Source organism: Carassius auratus, chromosome 29, assembly GCF_003368295.1.
Source record: "Carassius auratus strain Wakin chromosome 29, ASM336829v1, whole genome shotgun sequence".
Classification (NCBI taxonomy): domain Eukaryota; kingdom Metazoa; phylum Chordata; class Actinopteri; order Cypriniformes; family Cyprinidae; genus Carassius; species Carassius auratus.
In genome coordinates, this window is record NC_039271.1 from 17,835,016 (window position 1) to 17,853,903 (window position 18,888).

At 37.2% G+C, this 18,888-nt stretch overlaps 1 protein-coding gene across 1 annotated transcript in view; it reads right to left on the reverse strand.

Moving 5' to 3' along the window:
- LOC113048251 (IQ motif and SEC7 domain-containing protein 3) overlaps positions 1-18,888 on the reverse strand; it is a 198,298-nt gene that overhangs the window by 93,647 nt on the left and 85,763 nt on the right. The window contains 2 exon segments of the mRNA XM_074559827.1: positions 2,924-4,143; positions 12,067-12,526. Coding sequence (XP_074415928.1) covers positions 2,924-4,143; positions 12,067-12,526 — 1,680 coding nt within the window.

Here is an 18,888-nt window from a genome sequence, read left to right on the forward strand (position 1 = left end):
CAAACAGGTGTCCAGGTTGGAAGGTGTGCATGGATGATAGGATAGTTACAAAAGCAGACAGTTCCTCTGCATGTTGATATCACTGATAAGTGATAAGTGAAAATACCAAAAAGAAACTGATATATATATATATATATATATATATATATATATATATATATATATATATATATATATATATATATATATATATATATATAATATTTAAATTAGTACATGATAAACAATGTGCAATTAATAATCTGGGCCCGGTTCCCCAAAACAGTCTTATCGCTAAGCAGTTCTTAACCTATTCCTTAACCTCTCTCTTAACCTTATGGCACGATTCCCGACACGTTCGTACGCTAAGTAAACCTTCTGTAAGTCACACTTTCGTGAGGTTGGTTTGGACCATTCGTAAGCTCTCTCTTTTCATTGTTTGAGCACAAGACGCTAGTCGCCGCCACTGTGCAGCAGTCTTTAGAAATCAGCACAGCACAGTACAAGTCAAACTATGGTATGTTGACAATGATGTGGCTCAACAATAATTTTATGTTATTGACATTTCACGACTAATAATAAAAGACATTTTGCCTGACGTGGCTATGTAAAAAAATAAAAATTGCTTCCCAAGACAACTCATTATGGAGCTGCTGGACCTTCTCAGACCTGCGCTTGCCAGGCTAACGTGGCGGAATTTTGCTTTAAGCCCTGAAGTCCAGCTGCTTGCAGCGCTAAGGTTTTTGCTACAGGGAGCTTCGAGTTCGTGGGAGAGGGCTAAGGTCTAAGCTAGGTGACATTTTATACATTGCTTCCCGACCATATTCTGTATCTAACTCTCTCTCTCTGTTCATAGGTTGCTTTGTATTGTAAACATTAACCAATGGCAATCAATACCGCATTAAACAGAAGTAACTGCAGCTGCTTGCCAATCAATTATGATTGTAAAGTATCTTACTATTAATATAAAAGTGTATTAAATAATTTTTAGAAGTCGTTAAACCCATGTCAAGAAGCGGCACAAGTGGCACAACGGGATAAGGAGGGTGGATGATTAGCAAGGGATACTCGGTTCGTCTAACCGTAACATATCGCGTGAAAATATTACTGACCATATGATAGTGGAAAGTGGAAAATCCATTCCTAAGCAATCGATGCCAACTAATCCATCACCCTCACCCGGGACAGCGCCTTTGTAACATCGGACGTAAGAGGCAGCGTGTTAAGAAGTTTCCTAAGGGACACTTCGGGGAACACACTTAGGAACATAAACAACTTTTGTAAGATATATCTTTCGAGTCTTGTTATCATGCTAAGAGTGAGCGTTATCGGGGAACTGGGCACTGTTAAAAAAAACCTAAAAATAAAACTAAAGACAAAACAAACTAAATTTAATAAACAAGTTAATTTATATATATTTTATATATATATATATATATATATATATATATATATATATATATATATATATATGCAAACATTTCTGTATGTTTACATATCACATCCATCTTAAAAAGAGTCCTATTTTACTTTAATTTACTCCATACACAAGTTATACAAGCTTATTTCAAATCAGACATTTATTGTATCAGCTGATTTCTGGCGGTGCAGCAAAATAATATTTTAATGCCTTCAGGGAGATTTTGTTATATTGCAATCATGCATTTTAATTGCTAGTAAACCGACATGATCTTGATGATGGCTAATCCTTGTAAAATCCATTTTGTAATAAAGGAACAAACTGGTCCTGCATTAAAAATAAAATCTCAATAAAACGTTTCAGATTAGGCCTTTGTTACATGAGCTTCAAGATATTAGCCATTTGGGTCAAAAAATGCATCCACAGTGGAGAGAATTGCATTGTCTTATTAGGTATGAAAGTAAGAAATACAGGAATCAGGATAACGAAGTGATCTTACCCTGCTATAAATATCTTACTTTAATAGTAAATAGAAGCTGTTAAATAAAGCTGTAAGCAGAGCAGCAATTACACTTTTTAAGTCTGAATAGTTGGTGGTCACCATTTATGTTGTATTACAACAATGATACTTATAAAAAAGTGTTTTTCAAATACAGCTTTCCCTCAGCTGACACACCTGATTCAACGCTCATTACAAACTGCAAAACCTGAAATGACGGTGTCCTTAAACGGAGACAGTAAACAGAGACATCCAAATGGGAGCCTCTAGGGCAGGTTTGGAAAGCTCTGCTATTTAGTGTAAAAATGCAACAACAACAACAAAAATTCCTTACATGGTATTTATGGCAAATTCATTAAGATATATCTAAAGAGTGAGAATGAACACCCAAAGACAAAATTTGAAAGCAAAAACTGTACAATTCCCTATAGTTTGAGGGGCCATAGAATCCTATCAAGAAATGGTGGCAACAGAAGTAAGCAGAAACTAACAGACACAATATGTGCCTACAGCTACAGTGCTTGGCCCTCCAAATAATTTTTTCCTCTTCATGTTTGCCCTTGTCTTTCTTATGCTCACAACCCAGATAAAGCTAATAGTCTCATTATTGTAGTGTGCTATTAATTGCCCAACTTGTACAACTTTTAAAATGTCTTTACATTTGGAATGGAGATGATTTTAGGGAAAAGGGAGTGAGACATCACTTCAAATAAAAGCAGAGCTATTAATAGGGTCAGACAAACTCAGTGTGACAGGCATCAGGAAGGGTGTGTAAGCCAGCTGGAGACATAACTAGATTATGGAGTGAGACAACAAAGTGAGAGAGAGAGAGACTAGGATTTGGTGAGGTTTTGAAGGGCAGCCCTCATGCAGCTTTATTAGTTGCAGGTTAGGACAGCTTGATAAAATAAGAGAAAAAAAATTATTATATATTCTAAAAATATCTGGCATTAGTCACTACAAGCAAGAGTTCTGTAACCATAACAATCAGCTGGAGATTAGAGGTTCTCAGTATGGGTACTCACATGTTGAAGAGGTTGAGACCAATACGATATAGACGTTTTCGAATGACGTCAGTAGAGAGGGTAGGAGATTTGCAACTGGTTGGGTTTTCACAGTGGTATCGGGGCAAGCTAAGAATCATCGCCTGTAAAGCCTCTTTGGACGAGACCTCAGAAGTCGACCGGGCTGATGTGGATGTACTGCTGCTACTCATCTGCTCTGAGCTGTTGTCCGCTGTGTCTGACTCAATTCGTTTAGCTTCCAAAACCTCTACAGTTGGGGTGACTGGCATCTCTGCAACCTCTGGTGGAGACAAGGTTTCAGAGGTTATTGCTGTCTCTGCTAGAATTGCTGGTTCTGGAACTTCCTGTTTCTCCATTGCCAGAGGTGAAAGATCCTCCCCAAGCTCCTCCTCACTTGGGGGAGGATCTGGGAAGTCGCCATCTAGTACTTCCTCAGCATCCCACTCTAGGGGTGGAGGAGCTGGATACTGGGGGGATGCCGGTGGCTGTCCTTGTTGATGCTGTTCCTTTGCATCATTGACCAGAGGTTGCTGTGGGCTTTCAGTAATTATGGCCCCCTGCTGAACACAATTACCAAGGGAAACAGAGGTGGAGGACTCCATAACGGAAGAGGACACATGAAAATTCTTGCTGTCAATTTGAACTGTCACATCCCGGAAGGCCATCATCAGCTTGCTGGCACTACGGGCCACGTTCTCAGAGTTGTCTACTTGGCCTGTTCCACTATGGAATGTGGCAGGGTCCATGGGGCCACATTCTCGGACTGTTCCTGCCAACCCAGTATTGTCACCAGCCGTACTAAAGGCCTCTGAGCTAAACTGGTAGGTGCCACTTTCTTGGAGTGAACACATGGTCTTCATGCTCCAGTTGCTAAGTGCATCATCAATGGATTTGGCAAGGGACTGGACTTGCTCATTAAAGGAATCTTCAAGATCAGTAAGGGAGCCACCTACCGTGGTTGGCAGGGACGGGGACCGGACAAGGGGGATACTTGTCAGATTGCAGCCTTCAGCCAGTGCCCGTTCAGCTGAGATACCCTCTGTATTTTGCACCCGCACTTTTCGCAGGGAGATACGGTGTGGCAAACGACTTTCCAGGAGGGAGTTTCGGATCTTCTCAAAGTTTTTGCTGAGCTGATACTGACGAAAGGCTGTCTGGATCTTGCAAGCAGCATGGCGTGAGATGAGGTGGCCCCCATATTTGTGCTCTAACATTTCGATCTGCAAAGAAAGAGACATGAAACAAGGTCAGATAAGGCAACATTATGACGAGCACAGACAAATACCCAGGGTAAGAGATGACAGCATAAAATTAAATCAATAACAAGACTTACTACAAATTGCTCAATATCATGACATGCTGAGACAAATCAATTTTCCAGTCTCCAGTCTGCCTTTCGTGCAGAAAATCGTAATACAATTTTCCAATATATTTATATTACACTGTATGCAACAGTGAAAGCAATTAACCCACACTGAAAAATGAAGCTTGTGATAAACATGTGGTAAACTGTGCATGTACAGTAGTGTTAATCAGACTGCATTCATAAAAACTGCTTCAAACATTCCTTTTGAATAAACTTTTGATTTAAATAATTTGTGGACATAACAGGTAAGAAGATCAAGACAGTCAAACTGTGATATGACCTTGCAGAACAATCCAAATTGAAAATACAAACAAAAAAAGTACATACTCTGGGAACTGTTTGGCTGAAAATAAAAAGGTAAATAACCCTCAACAAACACTTTCAAAAAGTATTTGATTTTGAGAACCCATGTGGTCAGAACAGATTTGCCTTTGCCTGCCAACTTCTATCCATCCATTCATTTTCTAAATTGTTTGTTCTATGTAGGGTTGAAGCGATGCTGGAGCATATCCCATCGCCTCGGGCCATAGGATGGCCAGTCCATTACAGGGCCAGTTGAATTGAAATGACAGAAGGGGAGTCCTATACCCTTAAAATCTATAAAATAATGCCAAAAAAAATTGAGTTTTGAACTTTGCATATGTCTGCTAATGTAATATATATATATATATATATATATATATATATATATATATATATATATATATATATATATATACAAGTTTCACATTTGTTCATCATAGCCAGATTTGGGCATTACTGAAACCATACAGACAGTCTAAGAGGAACTCTGATTTCATAAGATTCCATCTGTAGCCCCAACATTACCTTCAAAGATGACAAGAGTAATAATTTGTGCCGTCAGTCATGAATTCTTTCTAGAAAGCGAATGCAAGGCCCCTAGCTTATATCCAAAGCCGAATTTCACCTGCTAGTCTCCTATTGTGCTCCCATCAGCTGTCAGTCTGAGCTCATATTAGAGGTCATTAAAGTCCTGCCATTTCAAAAAGTGTGATAAGAGAGAGTGATCTGATACAATCAGTCATTGTTATGGATTCAAACTATCTGAGAAATGTTTGAAAAAACACCAAAAAAGCCTAATCTAAGTAATCTAGATTTGCGTCAGACTAGGTTAGAAAGGAGAGATATGTCTGGGTAAGTTTTGAATAGGTTCTAGGCTGTGAGCTAGTTTCTTATCAGAAGAGGCTATGAGCTGGGGTTGCTGCTGCCTTCAACCACCACAGGAAATTCACAACCCACCTTAAATATTCATTGTTTTTACCCAGAATATTTCATTATTGCAGTCATAAAACAATGAAACCTCTCTTAAAGTAAATATTAACCTTGAAAGAAAGACTGCAATGAAACAGGCTGTATTTAAGCATGAACCCTCACTTCTGGAACGTTATAGAAAGAAAGGGATGATATAGTAGTAGTGGGCTTGGACACAAGATGTGTTTTCAGAAAGGATGCTACAGTTGCCAAGGATGTCTTTTTTATTTACACTACATGTGCCTTGAAATATGATGGTATGATGAATAAATCAAGGATGTTTCTCCTTGATTCATAGAGTAGACATATCTAACATTTAGTGTTATTCAGTTTTGAGCTATTGGAAATGTTAAGGAGATTAATGACAGTATGGCTGAAACACAGTGAGATGACCTAGAGAGAGGATTCAGAGAAAATATTTGATTGCTGGGTTCATAGAAACCACAAGTATAGCTGTGATCTATCTAACCGTGAGGTGTGGTAAGAACACCATGGGAAACCAGGTGCATAACAGAGCAGAGGCATGAAAGAGGGTGAGAGCAAAACACAAAGAAAGGAGAAGGTGTGTAACGAATGCAGTCCTTCTGCAAATCAACCCATTAGCCAGCTGTCAGGTCCATTTCCGATCACTTCACTAAGCGGCGGCAGGGAGAGAGATCATTCTGGAACCACCGCAGCCGGAATGGAAGGGGGTTATAGCGGTGACACTACTCCCTATCAACTCAGCCCAGGCAAATCTGACGTGACAACTGGATCAGCACTCTGTCCGAGCTTACTTCTTCACCATCCCAGCAGAAAATTACATATCACACATATCTAAACAAGACAGGCCTACATAAACAACACAACAAAGGTGATGGAGGCAAGTGTTAAGGGGCAGTCACACTAGACTTTAAACGTGCAAAATTATTTCGGACGCCCCTGCGAATATGGGCGGGAGCAAGATAAAATGGTTTCTCCCCAATTATCACAACATTGATTAATATGTGCTTGTACTGTGTCTTTTGCGACCGCTTGGAAAGTATATCATTATATTGTAATCTCTGTATCTCTCTCTCTTCTGAACTTTGCAGCAAAATGCAAAATGAGCTTTTTCACCTTGTAATCCATTAATGTGAAACCTAATTTGGTTTGATTACACGTTACAATAAGCAAGATGAAAAGTTAGCCAGCTGATCGTAAGGCTAAAAAAGCTTGTTACATAAAGTTGCTTTTAACAGCTACACATAGAGGACTGAAAAAGCAAATATGTTTTCAACTGAATAATCATATACTTGCAAATGTGTTTTTTTTTTTTTAATGCAATGTCAAATAGCTGCCTGTTCTTCTTGTACTGTAAAGATATGAATATACATTTTGCATAAGACACACTATTGGAATCAAGAGGTAACTCATTGGCTTAACTGATTTTAATATATGTCATATTTAGTGCTTGATATTAGTCTCTAATTTACATTGATTTGTGTCTCAAGGATGTATGTATATTTATGAGGCCATCAGCATAAGACAGGATAATCAAAGGTCTCATTGGGAGGTTAGGCACACCTTCATTAACATAAAGAGGCAATCACACAGAAGAGACGCTGTAGCAGTTATCTATGAAGCCATCAGCCTCCCAGAGATCGTGTCTAGAGTCACTAAAGGCAGATTATCAGCACAGAGACCCTCTGAGGGAGCTGACTTTTCTGACAGTGGATTGCGCTTCAGCCTCAGCCTTGTCAGTCAGGATAGTTCTTAAAGGATAGAAAGTAAAGATAAATATGCACACCTGTGACTGCACCTCATTGGAATTGGAGATGTTGCAACGTTGCTTGGCAATTTGACAATTGACAATTATGAATCATTAATGTGATGCGGGAATTATCGTAATTATTAGATTTTATCTTGTAAAAAGCATCGCAAGTTTATTTTGCGAACTCAGCTCAGAGTCATCTTTTTTTTTACCACTGCCTTTTATCATACTACTGATTTATAAAATCATTAAGGATGTATAGATATTAATATTAATAAATACTATTCATCATATCCCAAAATCATCCACTGAAGACTGCATTTTTTTATTTTAATCTTCAGAAATAAATAAGAAAAATAAAAGTGATTCTGCAGTGTTTGGTATAAAACATTCCATCGGATCCATTAAATTTGCTAATCCACTTTTTTTTCAAACATTAGCAGTTCAGAGACGAGAGTAAAAAAGTAAACGCATCAAACTTTTTCTGCATGTTGCTGCTTGGAAAGTCTGTCAGAAAGTACTGCAGAGGGGTTTCAGATTAGTTCTATTTATAAAACGGTAGGCTGAGATATGGACCCATTAATACCCATTTTTCATTAGCCTGGGTTTTTCTGGGTGATTATAGTAAGAAGTTCACCCTAATGCAACACATGCTACAGATTATATGCAATGTTATGGAAAAATGAATAAACAGTGTTTGATTTGCACTCTAAGGGCCCCATCATAAACCCGGCGCAAGGCACGGCGCAAGTGTTTTTACTATAGAGAGTGTTTTTGCTGGTCTAAAATAAAGGTGTGTTCAGGTGAATTGTTGGCGTGTTGCTATTTTGAACTCAAAAACTCAAACCTGGTCTAATGTTTGGCGCAATATATATATATATATATTTTTTTTGCTATTTAAAGAGAGTGTATGTACCTATAGGCGGGTACACAATACACAATATTTGCTTATAACAAACAGGGACACGCAACAGCACACAAACATAGGGGAAAGGATCAAAGAAGGAAAATTAATCTGCATTGTTAATCTTTTTGATCTTTTATTAAAAAAAAAATCACAAAAAATGCATCCTTTCATTGGATAATAAGAATTTAAAATGTGGTGGGGGGGGGGGGGGTTCCACTATGAAATAAAGGTTTTTCTCAAATACTCGTTGGACATAATTATTGGCCCCCCTCGAAAACCTTATGAGTAAAATATCTCTGAAGTATATTCCTATTCATATTCACAATTTTGAGCCAGCGTGATTATAAACATGAAATTATCCATCCATGACTACCTGTTTCACAGAACTATAAAGAGGAGGGAAAACAAAGCCTAAATTCCCTTAATCGCCCATCACAATGAGAAAAACCAAAGAATATATTTCTGATGTTCAGCAAAAGATAACTGAGCTTCACAAATTGGCGAAGCGGCTTTAAGAAAAGAGCTAGATCAGTGAAAATGTCCACTATCAGGGCAATAATTAAAAATTTCCGATCAACATAAAATTTTACAAATCTGCCTGGAAAAGGACGTGTGTCTATATCGTCATAATGCATGGTGAGAAAGAGAGTTTGAGTGGCTAAAGACTCTCCAAGGATCACAGCTGGAGAATTGCAGAAGATGAATCTTGGGTTCAGAAAACCTTTAAAAATATTGTCAAAAAGAACCTATATCACCACATGTTGTTTGGGAGGGTTACAAGAAAAATGATCCTAGCTCGTCCAAAAACAAACTAAAGCATATTCAGCTATCAGACATGACTGGAACTTCAAATAGGACTGGCTTCTATGGACAGATGAAACTAAAAATGAGCTTTTTAGCAGCAAACACTGCTAAGATGGTTTGGTGAACACAGAGATAAAAAAAAAGAAAAAAGAAATAATGAAATATACAGCTTTATTTTTGATGTCTTGGGCCTATATTTCTGCTGGAGGCCCTGGACATCTTGTTTAGACACGTGGCATCATGGATTCTATCAAATACTAACAGATAAAAAATCATAAGTGACTGACTCTGTTAAAAATCTTATAACGGGCCATGTTTGGATCATTCAACCGTACAATAATCCAAACACAAACCTCAAAAACAACACAGAAATGGGTCACTGAGCTCAAAACCAAGCTTCTGCTATAGCCATTCCAGTCCTCTGACCTGAACACTATATAAAATGAGAGGAGTGAACTGAAGAGGAGAAGCACCAACATGGAGATGGGAATCTAAAAGGGTCTGGAGTGATTCTGGATGGAGGAATAGTCTCTGATCTCTTGTGAGGTGTTCTTTAACCTCATCAGACATTACAGGAGAAAATTAAAACCTGTTAAACTGGCAAATGGATGTTTCAAAAAGTATTTAATAAAAGGGGGGCATTAATTGTGGCCAATGTGTATTAGAGAAAAACATTTATTTCATAATGATATTTCCCCCATTTTAAATTCTTATTTTCCAATGAAAGAATACATTATTGCATTTTATTTTAAAATAAAAGATCAAAAGGATTAACAATGCAGTTGAATTTTCACAGCCTTCTTTGATCATATTTACCAAGGGGGCTGATATTTTTGGCCACGACTGTATTGGTAGTGGAGTGTGAATAAAAGTGTGTATTAATCACAGCTGTGTTTTTCTGACTCCATCCCTATTTGACCTGTTCAAGTTGAATACTTTTTTAATGTGGCACTAAATTCACTTAATAGAAATAAATAAACATTTAATTCAACTTAATTTGATTTTAAAAGAAGCTTTTGACTTCAACAATTTTAATGGCTTCATATTTTCATATTTTAAAAAACCTTACTTTGATAGAATTTATTTATTTATTTATTTATTCATTCATTCTTTCAGTCGTTTATTTGTTTGTTTTATTCATTCATTCTGAAATTTAGCTAAATTTGCCCCTGGCGGTTCCCCAACACTAAACCCCTGAATAAAGAACTCGACTAAACGTTTTTGTATTTAGATCTATGGCATGCATTTATGTTTCAGTTCAGTCTGTATGCTTGCACATGTGTGTTTACTAGTATACATTAGTACTAATCCACAGTGTCTTATCTGCCTTCTGCCATAATGAAGACACACAGAGAATCGTTCAAGTGAATGCGTATACTCATATTCTCAAGCACAAATCCTGGTACAAACACACACACACACACACAGAAACACACACATGTCAGTGCATAGCACAGTGTATCATATATATACAGAATTATGTTTTTTTAGCATGCTTCCCAACATCTATTAAAAATGTGTTTGTATTATTAGAATCTTTTCTAAAATTCAGTCTAATTATGTATTACTAGAAATCCTTATAATTATTTTAATTTAAGATTTAATTATTTCATTGTAATTGGACTTAACATTCTGATAATTCTGATTAGTGTCCCCAGCTATATGTAATCAAGTTTTTTTATTATTATTATTTTTTTAACAAATTATCTATAATGCTATTATTTAAGAAATCTATTTTTATTTAAATAAAATTTAATTTTGCACTTATATTAAAAGCAGAATAAATCACTTGTCAATTTGTAATTCAAACATAATTATATGAGATATTTCTGAGTAAAAACAGTGCAGGATGGGAAATGTAATTTGCAATATGAACAATCAGCAAGAAAAGGACAAATAGAGGATGGGGATTTTAAGAGAACATTTGTGTAACCATGACAACACACCCCTTTCTCATCCTCTCCTCCCATCCATCTCCCTTGCAGTCACTTTTGGCCTCTCTATCTCTGTCATCTCAATATACTTCTCTACAACATAACCCTCTCAAACCTTTGATAGCCCCTGAATGAGGCTGTTTTGCTGTTTCAGTTCAGTCTTAAATTCTGAAAGAAACATGTCTGTGCTTAATTGAGCCCCAGTATAGATATAACTCTGTTCCAAAACATAGTGAGCTGACATGCAGTCTATTGCCTACATAGGCTGTATCTTGGAGCTTAACAAGTGTCTAATTTGGATACACAGACAGCACAATGGACATATAAGGAGACTCCACTCAAGTAAAGTTTGAAATTAGCAATTAGTTTGAAATTAGAAATTTGCTGAGCTAACAATGTGATACTATACTAAGTGTTAAAATACAGAGCCCACATAATTATTGGGAAAAATAGTGAATTTATATAAAATGTGTAATTGATGTTTTGACTCATCTAACTTGTTGCAGTGTGTTTTAGTCTTTGACCAAATAAGGCTAACATAATATAAGCATAAGCATGCTACCTATCTTCTGTAACAGCAGTTCCATTCAGGTAAGAATGTTTTACCACCCCCCACCATTGTTGACTTATGCAAACTTGCACTAGACAAGCATAAGTACCTGGTTTCTAAAACTCTGTGCCAAGTTAAAAATAGTTTAAATGCTTTCAAACTTTAATAACTTTTTTATTGGTGTATGATATTTGATATGGCTATGATTAGGCTATGGCTATGATTAGGTGCTATTAATGCAAGAACACACCTTGAATGAATGGCCTCCAATACTCCTCAACTCCGTTTCATACACTTTACCATAATTCCACAGAATTCAGTGCAGATTCCGTGTTGGTCTTGTGATAGGTTAGAAAGCTGATAGAGATAGTAATGGATGTGAATGAGATGCGGATGGATAATCAACCTGTAAACATCCAATTCCAGCAAGGTCCAGTAGCCTTTACCAACTTCAACACATTCTAACACACTCAGCCACTAGAATCAACCACTGGAAGCACAACAGCCAATCCTCAGGAGCCTGAAGCATACTTTCACACATCCTCAATACTGCAATCCCACAGTGCCCTGCTCCCTACCTGCTTGTTTTTGAGGTCGAGCGAGAGTTCATAGTCGGAGGTTGTAGAGTGACTGCATGCTCCATTCCTCTGCACTCTGATTGGTGAAGCAGTGTGATGCAAGCTTGGCCTCCTTCCTGTGCCTCCAGTACTTGCTGTTTCCTTTTCCAGCTCCTTTGTCTCTTTCTTCACCTCTTGCTGAATTGGTTGCGGTGGTTGAGCCTCGGGTTTTTCTTCCTCCTGTTCAATCTCTTGTACCCTCACCTCTTCCTTCTCCACCTCTGCACTCCCTCTCTCTTGTGCTTCATCTCCATCTCTACCCCCATCTGCCCCTCCTGTATTGACAGATGACACGATGCTCCCTGCAACCTGAGGTGCCACCTGGACCTCGGGCTGGATGGTACGGGTGGAAGTCACCCCAGGTGATGGTGATGCAGCAGGTGATGGTGTTTCAATGGGAGAAGGGGAGGGTGGCTCTTCACTGCAGAAAGGAGGAGAAAACTAAAAGTCAGCCTGCAGCCCAGGCACAATGTGACCTTATCCTCCATCTGAGGGGGGTTTGGCCTATGGGTGGGTCAATGTCAATCTCTCCCTCCCTTTTCTCTCATCAACTGTGCCCCTCAAGGCAAAGAGAAAGAGATGAAGTGATTGGCTTGGGGAAAAAGCCACTACTGTCCATTCCAGGATGGATTCGAGAGTTACTAGACAACCAGAGGGGGAGGGTGGGACACACAGTGACTTGCAACACCCAACATGTGTCACACACAGACATGACAGACACAGTCATGCAGCTATCAGTGTGGTACATGCTCTTTATGGTGGTGTTATATGACCTGTTGTAACAATGGAATTGTTCAGGTTAACTAATGCAAATCTGTTGGACCCTCTGCTAAGCTTGTGGTGGAGACCCATCTACAAACTATTGTCAATTTAGTGTCAGTTTTGCCTTAACAGTTAGAAGCCTTTGAGCCCTCTGTCTGGTTCTGTCAGAAAACCAAGTTATTTGACTGCAGATGCTAGAGAACTCAGCATGACGCACCAGCATTGTCACCATTTCTAGCATATCTAAAAATTATTAGGCTCCATGTAAATGTAGCTACTTTGAATACCTTAAAAAGTATGTCTAAGACCACATTTGTGTTGTATGTCACGCTTTTGACAATGAACCTCCTTTGCGGTTTAAAGAAAACAGATTGTACCAAAATTTAATGGGCTAATTTTCCCATGAATGAAAGCAGGGTTGTCCAGTCCACCAGTGGCCTACCTAAAGCCCCAGATTGACTGAAAAAAAAAAAAAAAAAAAAAAAAAAAAAAAAATATATATATATATATATATATATATATATATATATATATAGTGCCGATTTGACAGTAGAGACTTTAGTTTTGCTTTTTGTTGGGCTAATATTAATAAGAGACCGTAGCTCTTTCGCCTTTCATCCCCCTGTTTTAACTTCCCTCTTTCTCCATGTCACATTTGATCACTCTCTCACATCACTTTCTCCATGTCACATTTGATCACATTTATACCCACCCCTGTTTTCCTTCTGGGTTCTACCCTTTCAGTCCCTTGCGCCCTGTACACACTCTTCTTTCTTTTAGTGCGAAAGAGTATGATTGTGTATGTGAGAGGCACTGAGAGGCATTAGGAGCACTCAAGGCATGTATTTGTCTTAGCGCAGTCTAATATCACAGAGTGCTAGTGGACCGGGACAGGTCATAGTTAGAGTTCTGTACACAGACAGGCTTTTAGAAGGCTCTGCTGGCATAAATGTATGCATGAAGCAGCGAAACTCAATTATCTTTCCAGCCAGATAACACGCCAATGGGGGCGACAAAGCAAAAAAGCTGCTGATTGTAAATGGAATCGGATTCAATGTTTTTTAAGCAATTTTTTTCCCCAAAAACATCAAGTGAGGATGGAATAGAGATTTTGAGGGAAGGGGATATTTTAGGAATTTAGTATGAATTAGTGGACAAAGAAGAATGGCAACTCCAAAATGTAGTTAGGTGCCTAGCTACATTGTAAGGCATCAGGAACCCACTCATTTGGCTGCTCCCAAAGGTAAGATCCTCTTTGACCAAAATCTAAGGCAAAACTGCATTGGATAAAATTAATACAAATTATCAGAAAAATTTCGAAAATAAATCTACTTATCCTATGTAATTTTGTACACAAATAACAATAATAATAATAATTAACTAAGAAACGAATAAACTAATTAACTTTCTAACCAATATCAGTGGTTTCTAACCAATATCATTGCATTTATTTTATCTTGTTAGAGGACTGTGTTGTTAGCATAGAATCATGCTAACAGCAAACTAAAGATGCCAGAATATTTCCCATTTTTGTTCTTCAATTGAGGTGTGATATTTATGTTATGGCCAAAGTTGCTGCAAAGTAGAATGTCTGAAATGAGTTGCTTATGAGGTTCCATTGGGGTTTAGATACAGCCTCAAAGCTAGCTGTGTATGTAGTATGCCGTACTATAGATAGCAAGGGAGCTCATGAGGTTTTTAAGCAGATCTCTGCGCTTTCTCCAGCAAAACAAAACTGAGTTGTCACCATTTTAAAATTTTAAATTTTTTATTGCTTCTCTGGTGGAAACCAGTGAATATACAGTATAGGGACGCAGAACCTGATTTTACCAAGTACGACATGTTCCTTGATCAACATCTTTATCAACCCTGTGATTAACCAATCAGACTTGAAGAAACAATTTATAGTTTTTGTGAAGTTTAGGCTTACAACGTCTGTCACAGCTGTGATTTTATGGAGGTTAAGGTTAGGTTTAGGCATAGGGATATGGTCTAAAGGCTAAATTTTTGGAATAAAATGTTTTTCCAGGGTCAACAAAGTATGTTAATCTAGGAACACATCTAACTCCGCAAAATCAGGACATGTGTATAGGGACACCTAAAATAAAACCTCCCACTAACAGAATATTCTAACACGACATGGGGTTAAAAGCTTGTATCCGGGAATTAATTTCACAATACTGGGAAAAAAAGATTCACAATACTCCCATGTTGAACATGGTTTGTGGTATCTTATTTCAACATGCATTTGTAGCCTCGCCGGCGGGACTGAATGTGGCGATTAAAATCAACTCTTTCCAGAAATGGCTAAGGCGATAAGACAGGAGTCAGTGAGCACGAAATCAGAACATTACAGCCAGCATATGCAGCATGAAACACGAACACAGTATATCCTCAAGGGGGGAAAAGACTGGAGGAATAAAAGCAAAAAATGGTGATGTTGTTTAGGGAGAAAATACTGCTAATCCATTCATCCTCTAAATACAAGAAAGAAAAAACACTTGTTTAAGCTCAGCAATGGATAATTCTTCATATAAGTTACATATTAGAAGATGAAGAATTATGACAATAGATTACACCAAGGTTTCTCAATTTCTTCAATTAGATGATAGACAACAACTAGGGCTGGCCAGTTAGTTGGCCTCAAAACACTGCTCTATTTGTTTGAGCATCTTAAACACTCCGACAAAGCAATATAGCTCAATCAATGCCAGCTCAGAATAAAATAACCTGTTTGGTCAACCAATGGCATAGGTCTGTTTGATGTCGCTAAGGGTGCAGCAATGACAAACTTCACATCTAAAGAGAAACTATGCTCCATATTTCACAATTCCTCGGCACTTAGAGTCAGTCCAGTGGACTGAAGAATAATCCTCTAAGTTGAATCCATTTCATCAAAGTTCCAAAGAAATGGAAGCTGTGAATAATAGATGTTGAAATAAAGCTTCCTCTCAGCAGATGGCAAAGCTAGGGTACAAAAACAGACAGTTCTACAGACACGGAATCCTCATTGTGTATTTTATTTTTTATTTTTTGGGGGGAGTGGGAGCAACTGGTTAATAATATTGCCTTTTTTATTTATTTTTTTATTTATTTCTTATTTATTTTTTGCCTTTTTATCAAATACAGCCACATTGTTTTCTTGAGGACAGAATGAGAGAAAAGAATGTGTGACTGAGGGGGAGAGAGGTAAAAAACAGGTATACGGGGCAGAGAGTCATGGGGCTGCTGGAAATACAGAATACGTAATTGTGTAAACTAGACAACGACAAACTAAACATCCACAAACACACACAATGTTATATACAAGGTGTGTGAATGTGTGTTTACAATGGCAGTAAAAGTAAGTGAAGTTTTGAGTATTTATATGTGTTGAAGCTTCAGTTGAACTTAGATGTTCTCTTTCTGTCTCTCTCTCTCTCTCTCTCTCTCTCTCTCTCCTTTCCTATTTTTTTCTGTCATCAACTTCAGTGTAATTTTTTAGTCATGTTGACCTTCTTGGTTCTCAGTTGGTTTAGCAAAGTGTCAAAATGTTCTTCTCTTCTACACCTCTCATTTCTTATTCATTTCCCCACTGCATTCACACTTCCCAAATGTTATTATCTGCAACAGCTCAAAATTTCATGTCTGTCTTGGGAAAATATGGTAATTCATGTTTTATATTTACAAGGTAACATGGCTAATACAAAACAGTTCTATAATATTAATGTGTGATTTATTGTAGGGTACAGAGAATTTTAGTGATCCCAGTCAAATTTCAGTTCAAGTTGAATGACAAATTCTCTGATACTCTGTCGCTCTGTCGATATTATATGGAAGTATATCAGTAGCTTACATCGAGAGGTTAAAAAAACCTGAATCTGAGAACTTGTCATATTAGTATTCGTATTTGTAAGTTAAAATTAACACTCACAGCCCTGATGTGAAAAGCTGAATCTTTTAATTTGCACACACAGACAATGATCAGAACACCCACATTTTTAATTAAAAGTTGTAGATTAATACTGTATTTTCCGGACTATAAGTCACACTTTTTTTCATAGTTTGGCTGGTCCTGTGACTTATAGTCAGGTGTGACTTATTTATCTAAATTAATTTGACATGAACCAAAAGAAATGAACCAAGAGAAAATATTGCTGTCTACAGCCGCGAGAGGGCGCTCTATGATTTCAGTGTATGCTATAGGAGCACTGAGCAGCATAGAGCGCCCTCTCGTGGCTGTAGATGGTAATATTTTCTCTTGGTTCTTGGTTCTAAACTGATGCGACTTATACTCAGATGTGACTTATAGTCCGAAAAATACGGTAGTTACAAATAAGTAGAATGAAATTCACACAAAGAAAATGACATACACAAATTTTTACGACATATTTGGTTTTCAGTTTCATTGCTAAAAGTCAAATCGGCACTTACAACCTCTCAGATCTGGCAGTACAAGTTCAAAACCTAGCGCTCTGATTTTTGCTACTCCTTTTGCGGTATTCCTGTTGCAAAACTCAATTGTGCACTTGTATATGCAGATGTGAGAGAGCAGAGCCAGGGCCGGGGCTTCGGTGCAAATTAAGACCTTTTAATGGATAATGACTGACCAATGTACAATGCCAGTCATCTCGACTTGTAAAGAAAGAAATTTGTGTTTTATGTCTATCAATTGTTTGTAAAACACTCCAAACTATTTTCACTGAATATCCTTAGCTTTTTAAGATTTTAAGACACTAGGTTCATATTGTCATTCAGGTATTTTCTGGTAGAAAAATAATGCAACATATTTCATATGTATATGCCACTGCATCTCGCTGTACCACAGTTGCAACATAACTCTGTTGTTTTTATTATTTTTACATATTGTAAAAATAATTTAAACTTCATTGGGATAAATTCCTAATTTGCTTGTCAGCAATGAAACTTTTTAAATGCAACATTAAAAAAGCTTATAAAAATCAAGTGTTTGATAATGTCTAAATTTACATTAAACAGCAAAACCTAAAAAAAGCAGTTAAACTAGAGTAGAGCTAAATACGTGTATTTATTAAACATCAATAAGACCATCTAGTGGTTAAACAATTGTATTACATATGAATATTATCTTTCTGGCCACAAAATGCCTCTAGCGTGCCTCTTTGCACTGGAATAAAAAAAATATAATTTTTTTAACCTTAAATACTACACTAATTATAATATAAATAATAAGCATATTAGAAAATGTTATATTTTTAAATGGTAATTCATGGATCACAATTATTGCGAATATTATTTAGTAGCATAATCTCTTCAAATTAACTAAACAAGACTGAGCTAAAATGTAGTACAGCTATTTTATTGGTTAAAAGTCACAATTAAGGTGTTTGATCACATTTGACTGCCAAAGAGTATGAAAACATACAGTTGCTTCTCAATGAATTAGAATGTCGTGAAAAAAAGTTAATTTCATTTCAGTAATTCAACTCAAATTGTGAAACTCTGGTATTAAATAAATTTAATGCACACAGATTGAAGTAGTTTAAGTCTCTGGTTCTTTTAATTGTGATGATTTGGCTCACATTTAACATTTAACACATTTAAAGCTGCAGTAGGTAACTTTTGTAAAAATATATTTTTTACATATTTGTTAAACCTGTCATTATGTCCTGACAGTAGAATATGAGACAGATAATCTGTGACAAAATAAAGCTCCTCTGGCTCCTCCCAGTGGTCCTATTGCCATTTGCTGAAAGTCATCCGCTCCCGGTAAAAAACAACAAATCAGAGCTGTGGTCCGTGACTTTGTTTGTGTTCAAAATGTAGAAAAATTTATATAAAAAGCATTTTCCATTTTCCAAACCGTGTTTTTGGCTTGTCCTGAATCACTAGGGTGCACCTATAATAAGTGTTTATATTCAGACTATTTTAGATTGCTTCGGGGATACCGCGGCGGAGTAACCCAGTAGCTTTGTGATTCTTCATAGACATAAACAGAGAGAAGTAGTTCCGGCTATGATGTTCTTCCGCAAGACGCAAGCAGTTCTGTTTATTAACCGCTAG